The following is an 18,107-nucleotide window of genomic DNA, read 5'->3' on the forward strand; positions in this document are numbered from 1 at the left end:
CTGACATTTCCACTTAAACAAAATAGAACTTAGTAAAATGTACTTGAAACCAAATAGTACAGGCGTTGCTAGGTGGTATGAAACAATTTCATAGAAGCAGTAGAAAAAAGTGTCATTTTAGTTAAAGATAACAAGAAAAGGTTCTGATGAAGACCCACTAGAATACTTTATTATCATATTGTTAATTTTACCTTTTAACTGTGTATTTGATTTTACTAGAAAAGTTCAGTACATGAAATTGAATTCCATATATGCGCAGCGTTACTTAATACGCTTAAGTACTTTGTGATTTGGTGTATTTTTATTGAACTAACTGTAGTGCAGTCTGCAGTTGGCACCTAAGTCTAAAAGTTCTCCTTCCCTGGGAAAACTCTGATACCTTGTACTAGTAAGTCTATTTCAAGTGGCCATAGCAACAAGATACAAATAACTTTGCTTGTAATTAGAAATAATGGCAACTGAAATCTACAGTTCAGATATCATTAATACATTAAGATAGCCTTAGCTGCTGCTTCTTTAGCAGAGTATGACTATTAAAAAAATGTTTTCAACAGCAATTGTAAATCAGTATCTGTTGCTGCAGTACTCCCAACTGCAAACCCTGGGGCTTTAGAATCTCATTGTGTCCATGTCAAAATCAATCAATCAGTGTTTACACTAAACACCCAATGTTTTACATGTGCATATGTTGGTTTTGGTTAACACTTCAAGAAATGAAAAATAGTTTGTATTTGTGGTTTATCTTCAAATAGGCAACTGAAAAAATCCGGATTGAAATTATATCGCTTGGTCTTACTGAGTCGCGAATTGCAGAAGATGAAACAATACGGCAACTGTTTGTAGAATGCAGATTATACAATTTCATTGCAGAGGAGACCCCTGTGTCACTTCCAAAACCAGCAAGTGGACAAAGGGTTCACTATAACTATAGCAGTGGTAAGTATGATGAATTTCTAATCAGGTTTATTTCCTTTTTAAAATTCTGTCTCTTAAATTAAAGCCTATCAGTAGAGCCTATGTCCTTTATACGATAGTTGGATTTATCTGTGTACTAGTTATACATAAGTATAAAATAAACCACTGAAGTATGCTTGTGTAAGAAACGATGATACTACAACATATTTAAACATACTGTTAGTCTGGAATTTTTAAAAATAGACTTCATATAACTCAAATTACGTATTCTTTCTGAAAAGACATGATGAAGTGATATCTTTATTGGTATCTGATGATACAGCAGAAGAACATTCCATATAACTGTAAACAACTAAAGCAGTTCAAAGGAGAAATTGGACTTGACCATCACTTGGGATCATTCAGTATTCCTTTAATGTGAACTTTTTGAAGTGGTTCATTCAGAGTGTTTAATGCTAGTATCTTGTTGTATTCCTCAAATTACTTAATCTTGTATCCTCCATGCTATTTTCTGAAAAGCATTTGAAAATGGTTTCTCAGTACATAATGTAACTTACACTAATAGCATCCAAAGAACTATTGAAATAATTGAGGAATAGCTCCTATTAATCATTTTTCCAGCAATTTCATGGCGTTTCAATTTTTTCTTCATTAACCTCATTTTGGCTATTAAATTCTATTACATTTAAGAGTCAGTCTGGGTGCTTCATGTTGTCTTGAGCTTTAATTAAGTAATGCATTTTTAACTGAGAGTATCCTGGAGAAGATGAATCAGTTTTCTTTTTGGGAAACACCACTAATAGAGACATTCATATTAAGGATTCTTTTGAAAGTAGTTTTTATTTTTAAAGTGGCTTTGTAAGTCATATCACAGATCTTCAAAACTGCAAACACCTATAATTCTGATTTTTAGAAGGAGATTCCAAAGATTGTATTCCATTAACTTACTTATATCCTTCTAATATTCATAAACTACTGAATTACTCCCAAGATGAAGACTGAAATCCCTCGTAGATGTCACGTCAAGGTTTTTCTTCGCAATTGTGCAAATGTCCATATGAGAGAAAATAGAGGGTGGGTTAAAATGCTTTAAGTTAATTTCTGTAACTTTGAGAAAGACACTGATCTTTGTATGGCTTTAGGAAAAAAAACAAAAAACAAGAATTAGAGAACACTACAGACTGGATTTCATTCGCTGGGGCTTACTTATATTTAAACAAATGGAAGTCATGTCATCGTGTAAGACATATGAATAAGGGATCAGATAAATAAGAACTTTCTTTTAGTTTAACAATCTTCATCTTGCTAGCTGCTGTAAACAATTAGCCAGATATGCTAGATAGGAAGCAATTATTGAAAACCACATTGAAATAACACTATAAGCCAGAAAAAGCAGTGTAGCACTTAATTTCTCTTTGTTTTTGAGTTGTCATTGTTTTGCATGTAAAAAATATTTGGACTGCATTAAAAAAGCAGTTCTTACCCAGTCCTGTGACTCTTGTGTATTTTGGATATGATCTAAGCATAATATTAGATTTTTTAATTATTAACTCCCCAAGTACAACTTGCAAAACTTAATGAAGTTAGAACAGATAAAAGTGGGAAAGAAGAACCCATGATGAATAAGGAATGAAATTTCAGCGCCTTCAGACAATTATGAAATTTAAATATATTTCAAGCTGTGATATTGGAAGACACTATCATGCTTTGCAGAGTCTGTAATTCCTAACGCTTTCTGAACTGGTAGTGCTATGTTGTACTATTTCTGCTTATCAGAATTTGGCTTCATAACTGCTTTTCTTGTATTTGCTGCTCTATTTGCAATTGTAGAACTGTTTAAACTTTAAAATTTTCTAACAAATAAATATCAGAAAGTGCTTTTGGTCTTAATTTCTCCAGGATTGTATTCCACAGTATTATGGTAACATGGTTGTTATTTGAGGAGTTTAGATGTTGGTCTGCCAATTTCTGCTTAAAATTAGCTTTGCACATGGTGGGGGGCAGGGGGAAATGAGTCTACTCTTTGATATAGTCAGTTAGAAAGCCAGTAAGATAATAGTAATGAAATCTGCATGTGTGTTTACTATAGTTTAACGCCATCTTTTATTTGTCTAATACAGTCTTACTATGTCTAGTTAGAATTCAGCATTTTGAATATTTGAGATTAATTGAATATTTTCTTTAATAAAAATGAGATTTGAAAGAGGAGAAAGAAATGTGCTTTGCGCTTAGAAGTAAAGTTAGTCTTCTAGATTTTGCGTAGAAAAAAATGCATATGTCCATAAGTATCCTAAAATCATTAATTAAAAATATTTTTTTTTGGAGCAACTTGAGAGTTTAAAACATGTCTCAGCTGATACAGAAGACTCTGTTAGTTTTCTTGTTTAAAAAACAGATTGTTTCTGTATCTTTTACACATCCTTCTCTTTCATTGGTTCATATGGAACATACAAGGAGATTTATGAAATTTTGCTGAAAAGCAATAGAGCAGATAGATCTTAATTGATCTGGACGTATAAGGTCCTATCAATTTCTCTTTTCACAAGTAGTTAGAACATATAACTTCAATTAATTGTTTATTTTGACTATGACTTCTTCACTAGGAATGGTTAGAAGATCTTTTTCTTTCTTCCAAGGTCTTGGAATAGGAACTTGAACAAGTGGCTTATAAAATTCTAGGATTATACTGCATAAGTCTTGATTTTCCTTCACATAGGTTTTATACGTACTGGTGCTGTAATTTCTGAGCGGAGGAGCTGTTGTGTTTGTTAGCGGTGAAAAGAGTTATCAGAATAGCAAGAATGCTTCCAAACACCCTAATCCTATGAATTCAAAGAAAAGGAGAGCTTCCCAAGTTGTGCTTGTACCATGACTTTATCTTTGCAATTTGGTAAAAAGGAAGGGTTCATGCTTTTGATGGGTTTCATTGTTGTGTATTTACTCACAGTTACATCACAGTTAATGCTTTAAATTGAGTGTAATGGTAACTTTACTGTTTGAAAGACACAGGGAGACGTAACTTGCTTCAAGAAAAAAAAAAAAGCCCAGTTATACTCACATGTAAAGGCATTTGTTGATATTTGACCGTCTTAATTTCAGTAAAAGAAATATTTTTCTTATCAAAGCCACAGTTACTTAAATTACCAAGGTGAAGTTAGTTCATAAATGTTAACAAAAAACGTTCCTGTTCTATTAAATGTGAAAATGCTGAGATAGAAAGGAAGTTAGTAGAAAGTAAGATGGATAGAAGGTCTGAAATATGTCATCTTCTCTGTATGCAATGAATTTAGAGAACAGGCAGCAGCAGAAGGAAGACTTAGAAAATATCCCAAAGGTTTTATGTGCGTTATACTAATCAAAAAGCTTTCTCAGTTAACTTGTGATTATATGGACAACCTTGAAGTAGAAGTATAAAGAGACCAAAGGAGTGTTAAAACTTAAAACAGAAACATAGATGTGCTTCGCAGTGTTTATTCCTTTTCTCCATTTAGTGCTCAACACAATATGAGGCTTTCCTTTATCGTGATAAACCTCTCTCTGCTTTCTCACATACACGTTTAGCTCTATTGGAAAGTGCATTAAGAAAGTAGTATACTATAACACAACCAGCTATGTTGTTATTTAGAATTGCAGTGACTTTTAGTAAGATTCGGAGGTGTTGTAATTTTTGAGACTGTGGTGCTTCTTTAGGAAGAACTTACAAATTATAATTTTAGCTGCAAACTGTCACTAGTTAATGTTGAATGATTTTTGCAATTAACTGGATAGAAATATGAGATGTTCTGTGCCTTGGAGCAACGTTATAATTCTAAGTTCAAGCAGTACTAAGAGGTGATATGAAAGCAAGTTATTCATCACTGTGTAAAAATGTAAGTTTCTTTTTGCTATGGTTAATCATTTTTTCCCAGATTTGAAAAGAGTTCTTGCGTTGAATGTTTTACGTGCTAGCCTGAATCTTTCCATTGAGTTCAAACTTTAGTTTTGTAAGTAGACTTCCATTTAAAAATTGTTCTAGATACAGGATTAGCAAACTTAGGAAATTCCAGTTTGAATTCTTCTGGGGAAGGGAAGAATCTGTTGATGTGGCTGCTCCTTTGAAGTTCCTTGGCTGTCCATCTGTCTCCCTGCTGCCTCCTGTCGTTTCCTGTGATGGCCCCAGCAGTACTTTGCCATGAGAGTAGCTAGCACATGTGGAAAGTCATGCACTTAGCCAAAAGAACAGCAGATGGCGGTTACAGCTTCTTTTAACCTGCCCGAGAAAGTAACCGTGTTGTGAGTAGAAACTTAGGATTCCAAACACCAATGCTTTTTTCCCTGCTAGTTTGGGAAAAGGTGCTGAATTGCAGATTGCTTTCATTGCATGATTCAGGAGCTGGCTATTTTCTCTAAGTAACAAGTTTCTAATAATAATTCCCTAAGAGTTGAGGAGCGGCTATGGAGAAAATGGGAAAACCAGTGACTTTACAAGATGTGCTTCCTAGAACTTCATGATAGAGATATGACCCTCAAGAAATTCCTTTGCAAGGAAAGAGCCTTCTTATCTCTGTTTTGTATGTCTATATCCCAGTACTCTGCTTCTTGGTAAAATTAGTAACTTCTGTTATAGAAATAAGTTTACTTGGATAACATATGAGGGGATGAAGTCCTTCAAAGATTTATATCAACATGTAGGGAAATAAACCTTAATGTGATACGGAGAGGGAAAGAGAGGTGGGGTTTTTCTTGGGCTGCTTTTTTACTATAATGAAAGAGTTACTAGAGGAGAGTGAGGCACTTGAATAATAAAGATTATGGAATTTAAAAAGAGACAAATTTCTAACTTCTTCTCCTGCCCTCAAAAGAAAAATGTTCCTAGGAGGTATATTTATTTCTCAGAGCTACCATTCTACCTATGTCCTCTAACATTTTTGCAGCTACATTACTAATTCTTTTAACACTGCTTTTCAGTTTTCCCATACAGACTTTTTATAATCCTTTGGAGTAGTTTAAGCTCTTATAATACTTGTAGGTTGATACCACGTGCAAGAAAGAAGCTACTTTCTTAATACAAGATTCCCAAAAAACTTCTTAAAGAATTTCCTGAACTCCGTTTTTTATTATTTTATTGTTTTTCCAAAGCAAGACTGTTTTTTGCTGTAGGTCATATTAATGGTAAAAGAAAATAGATGCTGGTTCACGTGTTTGTATTTTAAAGGAAAACATTAGATGGCTTTCAGAGCATTCGCACACACTCCTCAGGCTGTGGATTTTCTTCAGTCCATTGGTCTAGTTGTTCCTCTTATTGAAATATTGTGGCAGGAAAGGAGGATTAAATTACTGAAGCTGTCAAAAAGGACAAGCATTCTGCCATAAGTTATCATTATCACTAGGTTCCTCAGTGGAAGAAAATGCAGTAAATCCCTTCAAATACAAAGCAGTAAAGACCACTGGCTTTTAAAATCATGACTGCTATTGCCATTAACAGAAAATGACAGCTGTGTGGCATGCTTAGATGCTGCTTGTATCTTTTTTGACAGTATGCACATAAACCTGCCAGTGACATGCCATTAGATCACATGACCTTTCAAATTTGATTCTAGCATTATTGCCTTTCCTTAGGAGAGACAAGGGAATGAGATGTTTATTTTTCTTTGTTCTTTTCTTCGTGATCCTTCTTCTAGAAGATGAAAAATAGTCTGTAAATAATTATATTAATTCTAATTTGCTTTGCAGTGATACACGTGGATAAGGCAAATAATCGCGCAAGAAGAGAGTATCTCAAGTCTATACTTCAAAAGCCAGATCTAAACACTGACAGGTACATATTAGCACTGAAAAACTCCATAAAAGATCTTTATAAAGAATGCTTAAGGTTTGCCTTTTGGCTTGTCTTGTTTCTTGACTGTACTGACATAACTAATGAACTAGGAGGAATTTTGTTTCAGCTGGGAACGATGTCTACATTTTGAAATGGTGATTGATAGCATTTCTTCCCTGGAGTAGGTTTGTGTGACGTGGTATATCACAGTCTCCTTTATTGTTGTACTATGTGTTTACTGCTATGTTTTGGTTTTTGTTAACAACCTTGATTTGCAGGAGAGTGAGTCTATCACCAGCGTTCTATCAGTAATGAATTTTAAAACCGCGTCTAGCAGAGTAGTACATCTTTTGCTTTCTGAATTTAAAGAATTAAAAGAGTGTGAAAGTTTTAGAAAGTATTCTTTAGCCCTAGAATTTCCAAAAAGCTATTTATGATTTGATTTAGCAGTCAGCTATTATATGTATACATATCATAAAGAGTATAAGTTAGTCTCGGCTGAGCTAATAATAAAAGATTTGTTTATTCATTTTGTTGAATAAGCTCTTATTCAACGTTACTTTGAGTAAATGAATAACAAATATTGATTCTGTTTACTCTTGAAGGTGAATCTTAAAAAGAAAAAAAACATTATTAATTTAAAGATTTATTTAATTTGCAAAAGGGAACATTTCTTGATTCTATTTGAAATGTAGGAGTTACTTGTCCACCTCTAAAATACTTTTTATTCACAAGTCATAGATTCAGTCAGTAGTAGGATAGAGTGATCCCTCTTCATTCTATTTCCACTCGAAAGTTGAGTTTCATGCCTTTGCCGGGAAATAGATTTTACTGAAATGGAGCAGGGAATACCATGAAATGATCCTTGTGGGAATGGGAAGTATCACAAAAAGAACTCTGAGATTTGCAGGTGCAAAAAAACATAAGCAAGCAGTTTTATCATATAGAATAGGAAAGTGGGTAATATGCTATATTGAGAATTTAATGATAAGAAGGACAAAATATTCTTTCTTTTCCTTGGAGATAATGCATTGAAGGAAACTAACTAGTCTTTTAGTCTGCAATTTCACCAATAAATACTTCAATATCTGTACTAAATATTTACCAAATCGAATGTAGAAACATTGTGTTGAAAAGTCCAGATTTTTTATGAAATAAGGTACAACAACTGCAGAAATCTCTTCTTCTGGAAAAGAAGCATTCATCTCTTATTGTCACTATCACAGTGATGTGACTAGGTAGGTTGTTTTATGTGTTGTCATTGCGTGAAGTTTCAGTTCTGTGTTGACTAAACAGCAAGGCAGGAAGCCCATCATAGAGCAGTTCCCCACTTCAGCCTAGCAAGAGTACCACCAAGAAACAACATTTATGGAAGGATTGTTATGCAACAAATGTTTTCAGCTCTGTGCATTTTTAAGCCTGGCCAAATTACATCTTCAACACATGTTTTCTATCACAGGCCTAACAAACTAATATCAGAGCTTTTTCAGCTGAAGCAGGAACTGAACTTAACTTTAAGGTTTAAAGTTCAGGAAACCAAATTTTAAAGGATGTAAATATCATTGAAAATTGCCCCAACATGCTTTAGCTTGACATGTTATTGATGTTTGTACTATGCCAGATTACAGGAACAGTGGTAGTATATGAAGTGTATTAAACAGTGCAGTATGTTTTCAGGTGAACTCGCTGTCACAAATGTTGTTAGAAATGATACTCGAAATGATTAATTCCATATTAGAACATAAATAGATACGTTACATGTGATCATTTTTTCTCTTCCAAAAGGAGAGTAATTTTAAAGAATATCCTTTGAAACAAATAAAGATTCTCAGCCTTTGGGGGAAAAAAGTGATATAATAAATTAAATTACTACTAAGACAAAGTTGCAAGCAAAGCTCAGTCCCTTAGTTGAAAGGTAAGCTAGCATTGCCCTGAAAATAACAAATTTCACAGCTTTCTAAGTTGACACATTTAAATAAATAAAAGCAGGTTGACATAGCATTTTTATGGGAAAGTATTTATTAGTAGTGGGGTTTGATGTTCATTAAAAATAAGATTTCTGAAGAAACTTGGCTTTCCTTTAAATTTAATGTCTTTATATGGAATAATTTTAAATTTGGGTTTTTAGAAATCTTATTTTTGGTTCCATAATGGAATAAATGGCTTTATTGGCAGAAAATGCAAGAATATCCAGTATACAACATTTTATATGTTGCACTACATTGTAGTATTTGTAGTTGATAATCTTAAATAAGAAAAGTAATCCAGCACTGTTTTCCCCATCTTTCACTGCTTGGGTGGTTTCTCCAATTGATTTGATATAACATTGACACTGAATTTATCAGTTTTCTGTTGTTGGTTGGTGTTGAGGTTTTTTTTTTTTTTGAGAGTTATATATTTGTTATTATTTCGTTTAGAAGTTATCTTACTCGGTTCAATATTTCAGTTTTGGCAGTTCTGCTCCTGCATAGCTCTGTGCCCCAGTCTTTAGTTTGATATATTATACTCAATCAGGACACCTGTTGCTGGAAATATCTGTCATATTTTCCATTGCCTCTAGAACTCTTTTTTTAAAACAGCACTTATTTTCAGTAGATATCTGGTTTTAGCTAGAAACAAATATTTAACATTGAAATTAATAAATATTTATTGTTAAGAGCCAAGCACAAAAGTAAAATGCTGAAAAAGTGTTTTGCAGTCATTGTTACTATGTTGAAAGGCTTTTAGGATGATTTGGTTATGATTCGTCTAAGGTAGTCTTTCCTATGGAGTTGGACTTTGCGTGTTTGATTGTTACTCATTTGGAATCATGCTTGTGGTAACATTTTTAGGTTGTAAAACTCAGAAGCATTCACTGTTTTAACTATGTTGCCAAGACATACCAAAAAAAAGTAGTTAAGTCTGAATTCCTGTCATTTTGTCAATCTCGGTGTTTTTGGCCTCAGCACAAGCCACTAACTCAAGGCAGCTCCAGCACAACACTGGAATTATATGTTTAAATGAAAAAATGTACTTGGATACAATGAGTGTAATTTAAGTTCACACAAAACTGCAAACATTTCATATAGTTGTTGGTCTGTGACATTTAGTGTCACAGACATGCTGCTTCATTTAAGCATCATGATAAATAGCCATAGGCCATGTCCAGGATGTACTCATGGCTAGTTTTCTGGGGGGTTGTTTGCTTGTTTTATTTTATTTGTTCTTGTTTTTTTTAAGTGTAAAACAGAGACAGAATAGTTAAGATAAAATAGGAATTGAGGGAATGAGTGCTGGAGAAGTGGCAGTGTAAGTTCCAGCTTTAAAAGGTGAATTCACGGTAAAACATTAGAAATATACTGTTTTGAGAGAATCATCTTTAAGTTCCTGTTCTTGTTCTAGAATGTGTTCTTGGCTGGAATATGGACTCTGAGCCTCTAAAGGAGGTGTGAAAATTCCCAGTAACTTTCAACTTAAAACTTAGCTCTTGGTGTTTGGAAATACTGTCTTCTGTGAATTTAGTTAGTATTTCTGAGATCCAGGAAATGTTAGGTTTGGTTTGTCTTTCTCAAATAGCTATCTCATGTCTCACGCCACTCATTATAAAACCAAAAAAATGCATGGATTAGAATTTACTAAGTCTGTGTCTGTGTTATCAAGCAGTGGAAGAGAATCTCTAGAGCAAAGTGTTTGTTGCTAATGGTCTGAGATTCACTGCACATAGATTTTGGGATGGTTTTCAGAATTCATAATGCTCCTAGCTGATCCCATTGACTGAATGTCTGTTTGCAACAGAATACTTTAGGGCTACTTCTGGAGCATATCTAGTTCTGTCCAGTTCACAAAGAATCCAATTAACATGTTCCAAGACTACTTTGCAAACAGAAGCACTAGAACTGGGGACAGCTGAAAAGTTTTACTTCATAAGTGTGCTCCACATCTAAGCCCAAACAAGTTCATTAAGTGTGGCCTGACTGAAGCAGCTGAACTTCTCTTACAAACTTTGCTATCAAAGGTCTTAGCCAATGCTACAGAGATTATATTTAATCTAAACTAAGTATTATTGCCGTTTAATTGTTTTTAGTTCTTCACATCAAGCAGCTTGAATTGTATGGACAGCAGTGTAAAAAAAAAACAAACAAACAAAAAAAAAAAACCTTACTACTTTAAATGTGTAAATGAATTTTCCTAAAAGCCCAGAAGTATGTAGGTATAAACATGATTTTATGAATGGGGAAAAAGGTAGAGAAATTAAGTGACTTCTTTTCTTTTAGTACTGCTAAATAATGGTAAAGAAGGAGGGAAAATGTGATAGAAAGGGTCTTTCAAATTATTGTTTTTATTGAAAATGTTGCACATTGTTAATGAAGAGATCTGATTTATGCTTAACTGGTGAAATAGAGCCTTTTTACCTTCTTTATATGTTTTTGAGTTAATTTCAAACCCTTTTGAAGGTAAAAATACCTTTTTATTTTTTTTTTATTTTTTTTTTTTGCTTAGCCTACTATTTACAGTGGTTAGTGATCCCCCAGAAGATGAACAAGATCTTGAATGTGAAGATATTGGTTTTGCTTATGTCAGTTTGAGAGAGATATTCCAGAAAGAAAGGGATGTCATAGAGCAAGATATTAATGGTAAGTTTTAGAGTTTATTTTATTATTACCTTATGTAAACCAATAGTTACTTATTGCAAGAAATTCAAGCTGTATTGTGTAAGTAGTTTGACGCTGTCTGAATAAGAAATTCTTAATATCAACTAGAGGCCTCCCCATTAGTTTACAAACTTTTCAAAACTGTATAACCTTGTTATTACCTAAAACATAATTTGAAGAAAAAAGGAAAAGGAAATAAAATAAAAGACAACATACTCAGTTCATAATAATCAGTTGAAAAAAACCTAAAAACTTTCAGGACATGCCCACTTACTACGATTCTTTATTTTGTACAATATGCTTCATCCATTTGTTATTAAAACTTGTGTTAATAAATACTGCATTGCTAATTTCTTTATTGTGCTTGAAGTGATTTTATAATCCACAGATTACCTTAAGTTTGCTTTCTCTATACAAAACACATCTCTGGTGAAAATGAAATACCACCAGTATTTCATTTCTAGCAGTTTAAAGTAAGCATTCTTCTGTAACAAACTGTGACTGAACTTTCACTGTGACTTATTGAAGCAAGATGAGGTGAGTAGGTGTGGAACCTTCTGTTTCCTGTGTCTGATGATAACATTTTTATGAAGCTGAGAAGGTTACTTGGACTTTTTATAGTGAAGGAAAATAGATGTCTGGCTTAGCCTTTTCTGATCTGTGAGGTAGCAGGAACAGGGCTGTCCGTTGTGCATTTTTGTCCTTACCTGCTCAGCTCCATTCTCATTCTCTGTTATGTAAAGCTAAGTAAAGAATAATCTGGGAGTACATTTGTTAACAGTTAATCTCCTGTAAAGGTAAGTGAGTCAGCATGATTACCAGAAGTAGTGTGCCTGTGCTTGCAAATCAGTCTGAACAACAGCAAGAATTGTAGCTAGTCCTGGTCAAATGCTGCACTAATACTTCTTCTACACTTGTGTCTCTGATTGCCATACCTTGAATGATGGGGGGGCTGCTTAGTGAGGGAAAGAAATAGTTTCTTATCCATTCCTGTTATCGTGCATGATTTGCATCCATGCTGTTACTAAAATACTGAAAGTATTTATTAAAGTTCAAGGAATACAATAAGGAGAATTCTAAGAAGAATTAAATTTTTATATCCTGGAAAAATAATACACGGATTTGATGCAGTTCTTTCTGTGACTGAACCACTTAATTTTTTTCCATTGATAATTTTTCTCCAAGTAGCTATACAGATGTGTATTTATTCCAAAAAGGTATTTCATAGTCTTTTGCTGGAAAGTTGCTTTTTTTTTTCCAGGATTTTATGGCTGTTTTGTCATAATTCCCATTTGATAAGGTTGACTTGTGACGTAAATGTAATTTTGTTCTCTTGAAAGTCACCTTTCACAAAACTTTTAAAACTCCTGATTGTAATCTGAGATAATTATTAAAACAGGAATAACACTTGTTAAGTATTAGTTGTTTCAGGTAATCATCTTTATGTAATGCCAGCTGCTTCACTTTTGAGAGGAACACTTCTTCCTACAGTCATAAGATATTCAAACTTTTTTTACTTTATGTCCATTTTATCTGTGAAAATGATAATGCAATATAGAAATATATTCATTCTCGTTCTTATGCACATTTCTCCCCATCCCTGCACATACTAATTTTGTTTCTTAGTTAGGTGCTACTGAAGCTTACAAAGTTATTTGGTGAACTGGATTTTCTGAAAAAGCAAACTAAAAAAATATTGGCTTCTTTTTCATCACAAACAGTTTGGATTATTCCAAAAGGGAGATTTCTAGTGTCACTTGATAACTAAAACACACACCCTTGACAGTTAGTATCTTTTTCATATGGAGTCAAGGTAATTTCGTTGCCAAAGGCAATGGGATGCTACCATTCTAATAATTCTTAAAAGTTAGATGCTCTAAACTTCTTTTATATTTTTGAGAACTGGATGAAAATGAGCATATACAGTGGCATGTGATAGTATGTTTCAGAGATAGCTTGACAATATTAAAACTGAATTAATATTATTTCCTATTATCAATTATCAATTACAGTTACACTACAATTCTTATAAGTAAAAAGAATGATCTCCACTGAAATTTCCTCTTCAGGTTGACAGTTCACTGAATGATTTGTCTAAGGATATACGAAAGTTGTTTGGATCTCTAGGAATAGCTTCCTGTCTGTCCTCTAATAGCTGTGTCAGCAAAGTAAATGATGGAAGGTTTATCCTATGTTTTTCTTTCCCTGAGCTTACTCTGACTGTTTCAGCAGCCTGGGCGTTATAGCATGCAGTATCACTGCACATTCCCAGAGTATTTATCCCAATCTACTTAGTAAATACGTAACCTTGTCATTTCTTTGCTGTACACGTTGCTCTGAGGAGATGTGCTGTCAAGATTATTTGGTTTAAGTCAAATCCGTCCTAGAGTCACGTTAGACAGCCTCATTACTTTTTATGCGGGAATGGGAAGTAACCTCATTCTTGACTGTTAGCATGTTTTTAATCAAAGCAGCAGAGAATGTGGCCCTCAGGGCTTATGTAGATACTGTAGAAGAGTGCAATTGTAAATCACACTAGCTAATTTCTGTGAAATAAAATGTTTAAATACTCCTTTAAAATAGACACGCACAAAGATGAAGGTAGTTAAATAGTTTAGTCTAGGGTAAATACCATCTTTGTCTACACTCTGCTATTTTACAGCACGTAGAAACCTACATTGCACCAAATGGAAAAGAACAATTTACCATTTAAGTACTGATAACTCTCAAAGCTGATTTGGCCTGGTCATATATGCACATTGTACAAAATATATGCACATTGTACAAACTACATTCATCTGTATGTTTTTTACTTAGTGCTATTTGTATACATGCATATGTATGTCTTTAACAGCTTGGATTCTGAAGTCTGAATATCTGTATTTATGTATTATGAAAAATAAACAGTTTGCACAGGCAGTTTTCACACTGAAAGTTCTCTTAGCTTGAAAATTAATTCCAACACAAATGCTTCTGTTGAAGCACTTTCTAGTTCTTAGAGTGCTCTGTTTCCAGTAGGCTGAGCACCAGCTACTACTTCTAATGTGAAAGCTGGTTGAGAGCTTTCTCTATAAACCTTGTAGGGCTGAGTGCCAGAACTGGAAGCTATTTTTTGTTCTTTCAGCATATGCTAGGTGCCTTTTAATCTGTCCAAATCCTTAGCAAAATTATCAGAACAAAACCAAAGCCTTACATGAAATTACTAATGCTGTTTTCTGATGTTTCCTTTCTAGTTTTTGATTCACAAGATGATAGTGCAGTAATTGGAAAGCTCAAAGTAACAGTGGAAGCCCTCCATGCACTGCGTTCGGTCTATGAGGAATGCGAAGATAACTAGGAGGCATGAAAGGGAAGTTTGCCTACAGAAGTTCCTTCTGTAAATACATACTTGATAGTGCTTCAAAGATGAGATCTTTGTAATTCTTGGAGTATATTTAATGTATAATTTATATGAAAAGGACTCTTGATTTGTAGTTGTAAAGTTTTGTATACTTTTCCGTCTGTTTGTTTTTATATTTCCCCCCTAAGGCTAAGTATCTCTCCACAGTGGACAACGTCTTGTAAATAATTAATACCTACATGATTGAATGATGTGCTTTATTTGCATTTTCAACATTTTTTCCTACATAAAACAGTAATAAAAATGCAAGTCAAATTTTTAATTTTTAATAAAAAAAACATAAGCCTTAGAAAACTGATTAAAAATACTTTTATGTTATCCCTAATCACCCCGCTAAATGGAATGCCTGTGATTAGCCTCATTAAGAATTTTATACTGTGAAGATTTTATTAAAAGCAATATATGAAAATTACTTGGATTAATGTGTTAATCTGCCTCTTTAAAATGCTAATATCCATTTTATGCACATTAAATCTCAGTATGTGTTTTCTTTGATGCATACAGTTCCTATCAATTAAATATAAAAAATGAGGCTAGTTGGAAGACTTATTAAATTACTGCAACCTTTTTTTCCAGTAACTTTTGCCATTCTGCTAACATTATAATCAGCTGTTTATGATTACCACGATTTGAAGTAGGGGGAGGGCAGGCACAATAATTTCTCTATACAGTAAAAGATTTACTTTCAGCCAACATCTGTCAAAGCACAAAAAGAAGCCGTAAGGTATCAGATTTTGCTTCACCTAGTTTGAGCTGTGGGGACAAGCGACTGTGTTTTCATTTGTTTTCTGTCACTTTTAGAACTTATATCAGACACGGAATGAGTTGTTGTATCTGAATAACCAGTGTCTATCTTGGAAAGTTAATTTTCTAGCTTTTAACCAATCTCAATGAAGGATTTAATTGATATTTTTAATGGAGCTGTGAACCAGCGCTGCAAAAGGATTGTCTCTTGAGAACGGGGATATAATACATTTCATTTTTTAATTTACTTTTTTATTTGTCATTTTCTTCAAAGGATTTTATGTGCAGTGGATTTCCACTGTTTGCAAACAGGCTATGTTTCTTCATAAGCATATGTAAAGTATTCAGAGAGATAAGTAATTTATTAAAATCTACCTAATTTGCCGTGATATATTAAATCTCTGCTTCAGTGATCACAGACCATTTCATTTAGAGAATTAGTCATTCCCTCTTTGTGTGATTAAAGCTCTGGAAAATGAGTTCTTTGCTCCTATTTGTGAACATTCAAAGCCTGCTAATGGCAAGAAGATGGAATAGATTATGAGACAATTCATTACAGTTCAACAGGAGGGGAAAAAAAGCAGCTATAATGCAGAAATGCAAGTATGAATATCTGCATATAGTTTGAACCATCTGTGCTCTAATGGCTTCAGTAATGGCTCTTCATCTTCAGTAGGCTTTGAAATGACATCCATACAATATTAATTTGTTGATGTACATTATGAGGCCATTGGAATGAATATACTCTGACCACAGAAATCTCTAAATTCCACCATGAACTGATGGTTGACTCCATTTTAGGACCTACTGTCTTCAGGAGTAGTACTGCTCACCCAGACTTTGCCAATCCTTGCAGTATTTCCTTCCTCTGGAACTTTCAGGAGACCACAGACAGCTGCATTCCTAAACCCCTCCATTCTTCAGTTAATGGCCATATGTTTGTTGTCATTTGGGTTGGCTGTTAGTTCATCATTTTGGCCACTATTTCTAGCTTTTTTTGGCTCTCTACATCTATATTGTCAATAAGACTGTTACAATACATCACAATAATTTGAAACAGCCAGATTCAACGCTGAGATTAACTGAGTGGCTTTTTAGAAATTTAGTTGCGGTATTCTGCCAGGAGGTTCTTATTATTCTTCTAATACTTTGCAAACCAAACTAAATATCCTGCACATAAACAAAGAAGCAAATTGTCTTGAGTTTTTTGTGTGTGACTGTTTACTGACTTGCAGGAGAGCTATGTAACTGGTGCTTGTTTTCTTCTGAAATAAACCATGTGGTAAAATTAGAAAATCGGTGATATTCATCTCACTTAAACGTTTACAGTAACACCCTTAGCACTTAATCTTCGCCATCTGAAGCTGAAAACTTAGAAATCAAGCATTCGTATATTCATTAAACACAGACCTCTTTGGTAAGTTACTGCAAAATATTCTAGTTGACATTTGGTTACATTGTGTTAACTGTTCTCAGTGACTCCAACATTAACAAGTATAATTCGCCTCAGATTCCTAAGCATGTTTCTTTGTAAGGCTCACTATTATCTGGGTTTTTAGTTTAGGTTTTTTCTTGTTGTTGTTTAAGCTGATTTCTATTCATGTTTATTACTAAGCAAGATTTAATGTTCAGTGAGCATTTAATATTCAGTTTGCATTTATCCAACAGATGGATTGTATTATCTTATGTGACATAAACACATGAACTTACTAGAAAGTTTTGTTCTTGAATTAAGTAGTCTGTATTTCCAGTATGCTCTTACATCTTAAGACCAAACTCTGTGCTGTACAGGGAAAGACGGTGTAATCGAGTTCTGCTTTGCTCAGAGTTTAGCTATAAAAGCTTAGAGAAAAAATATATCTGCATACTGTTGGGTCTAATGCAAAAAATCTTTTTTTTTAAAGTGTGCAATATGTCAATAAACACATTCCTTTTGGTATTTTAAGAAACCTGATTGATGCTGGGGACTGCCATATTTTAAAATGTTATTTAATTAAAATATTTTTGTTGCACAGATTTTTTTTTTCCAATTGTAAATTGGAGTAAGGATGCAAACAGTGTTCCTTAATAAGCTGATGTGGGCAGGGTTAGGTAACCTCTGTTTTGTCATAGTGTATTGTTTCCCTTTATTTGTTACATCTTTTAGCTTTGCTGGGATCTTCCTGTGTGATATAATAGCTCCTATTCTCGTGATGCCCAAGGTATGTTTATTGAGATATAAACTTAAATTTAGCTCAGAATTCCTCTTTTTAGTGTTGCTTTTAACCTGCTACAACCTATAATGTAGGGGTGGACATTGTAAGAGCAAGTACCTCATGAAACAAGGTAACGTCTATATGAACTCTCCATTTTGCTGTACAGTAAGTCTCAGTTTATCAAATTATATGCTTACAAGAGCAGATACAACCCAACAACAACAAAATGACAATAATAACTTGCTTACGATAGAACTTCTACAGCTGAAGATCAATATTTATGTTTCATAGTATATTTAAAGTCAGTTTTATTTGTTATTTAAGCCATATTTAGATCTAAGCATGTGAAAACAGCTTTTATACTTAATATACCATTTAATCATAATTCTATGGATGGCATAAACTTGATCTCATTTGTACAGGTA

At 33.6% G+C, this 18,107-nt stretch overlaps 1 protein-coding gene across 9 annotated transcripts in view; it reads left to right on the top strand.

The window, feature by feature from the left end:
- The window catches only part of RPGRIP1L (RPGRIP1 like), a 66,090-nt gene extending 49,307 nt beyond the window's left edge, over positions 1-16,783 (top strand). For all 9 annotated transcript variants that reach the window (XM_021408375.1, XM_021408369.1, XM_021408377.1 and 6 more), the window contains 4 exons: positions 753-936; positions 6,628-6,712; positions 11,192-11,325; positions 14,577-16,783. In XM_021408375.1, the coding sequence (XP_021264050.1) occupies positions 753-936; positions 6,628-6,712; positions 11,192-11,325; positions 14,577-14,680 (507 nt within the window). In that variant the 3' untranslated portion in view covers positions 14,681-16,783. The remainder of the gene's footprint in view (positions 1-752; positions 937-6,627; positions 6,713-11,191; positions 11,326-14,576) is intronic.

This window comes from Numida meleagris, chromosome 10, assembly GCF_002078875.1.
Source record: "Numida meleagris isolate 19003 breed g44 Domestic line chromosome 10, NumMel1.0, whole genome shotgun sequence".
Taxonomy (NCBI): domain Eukaryota; kingdom Metazoa; phylum Chordata; class Aves; order Galliformes; family Numididae; genus Numida; species Numida meleagris.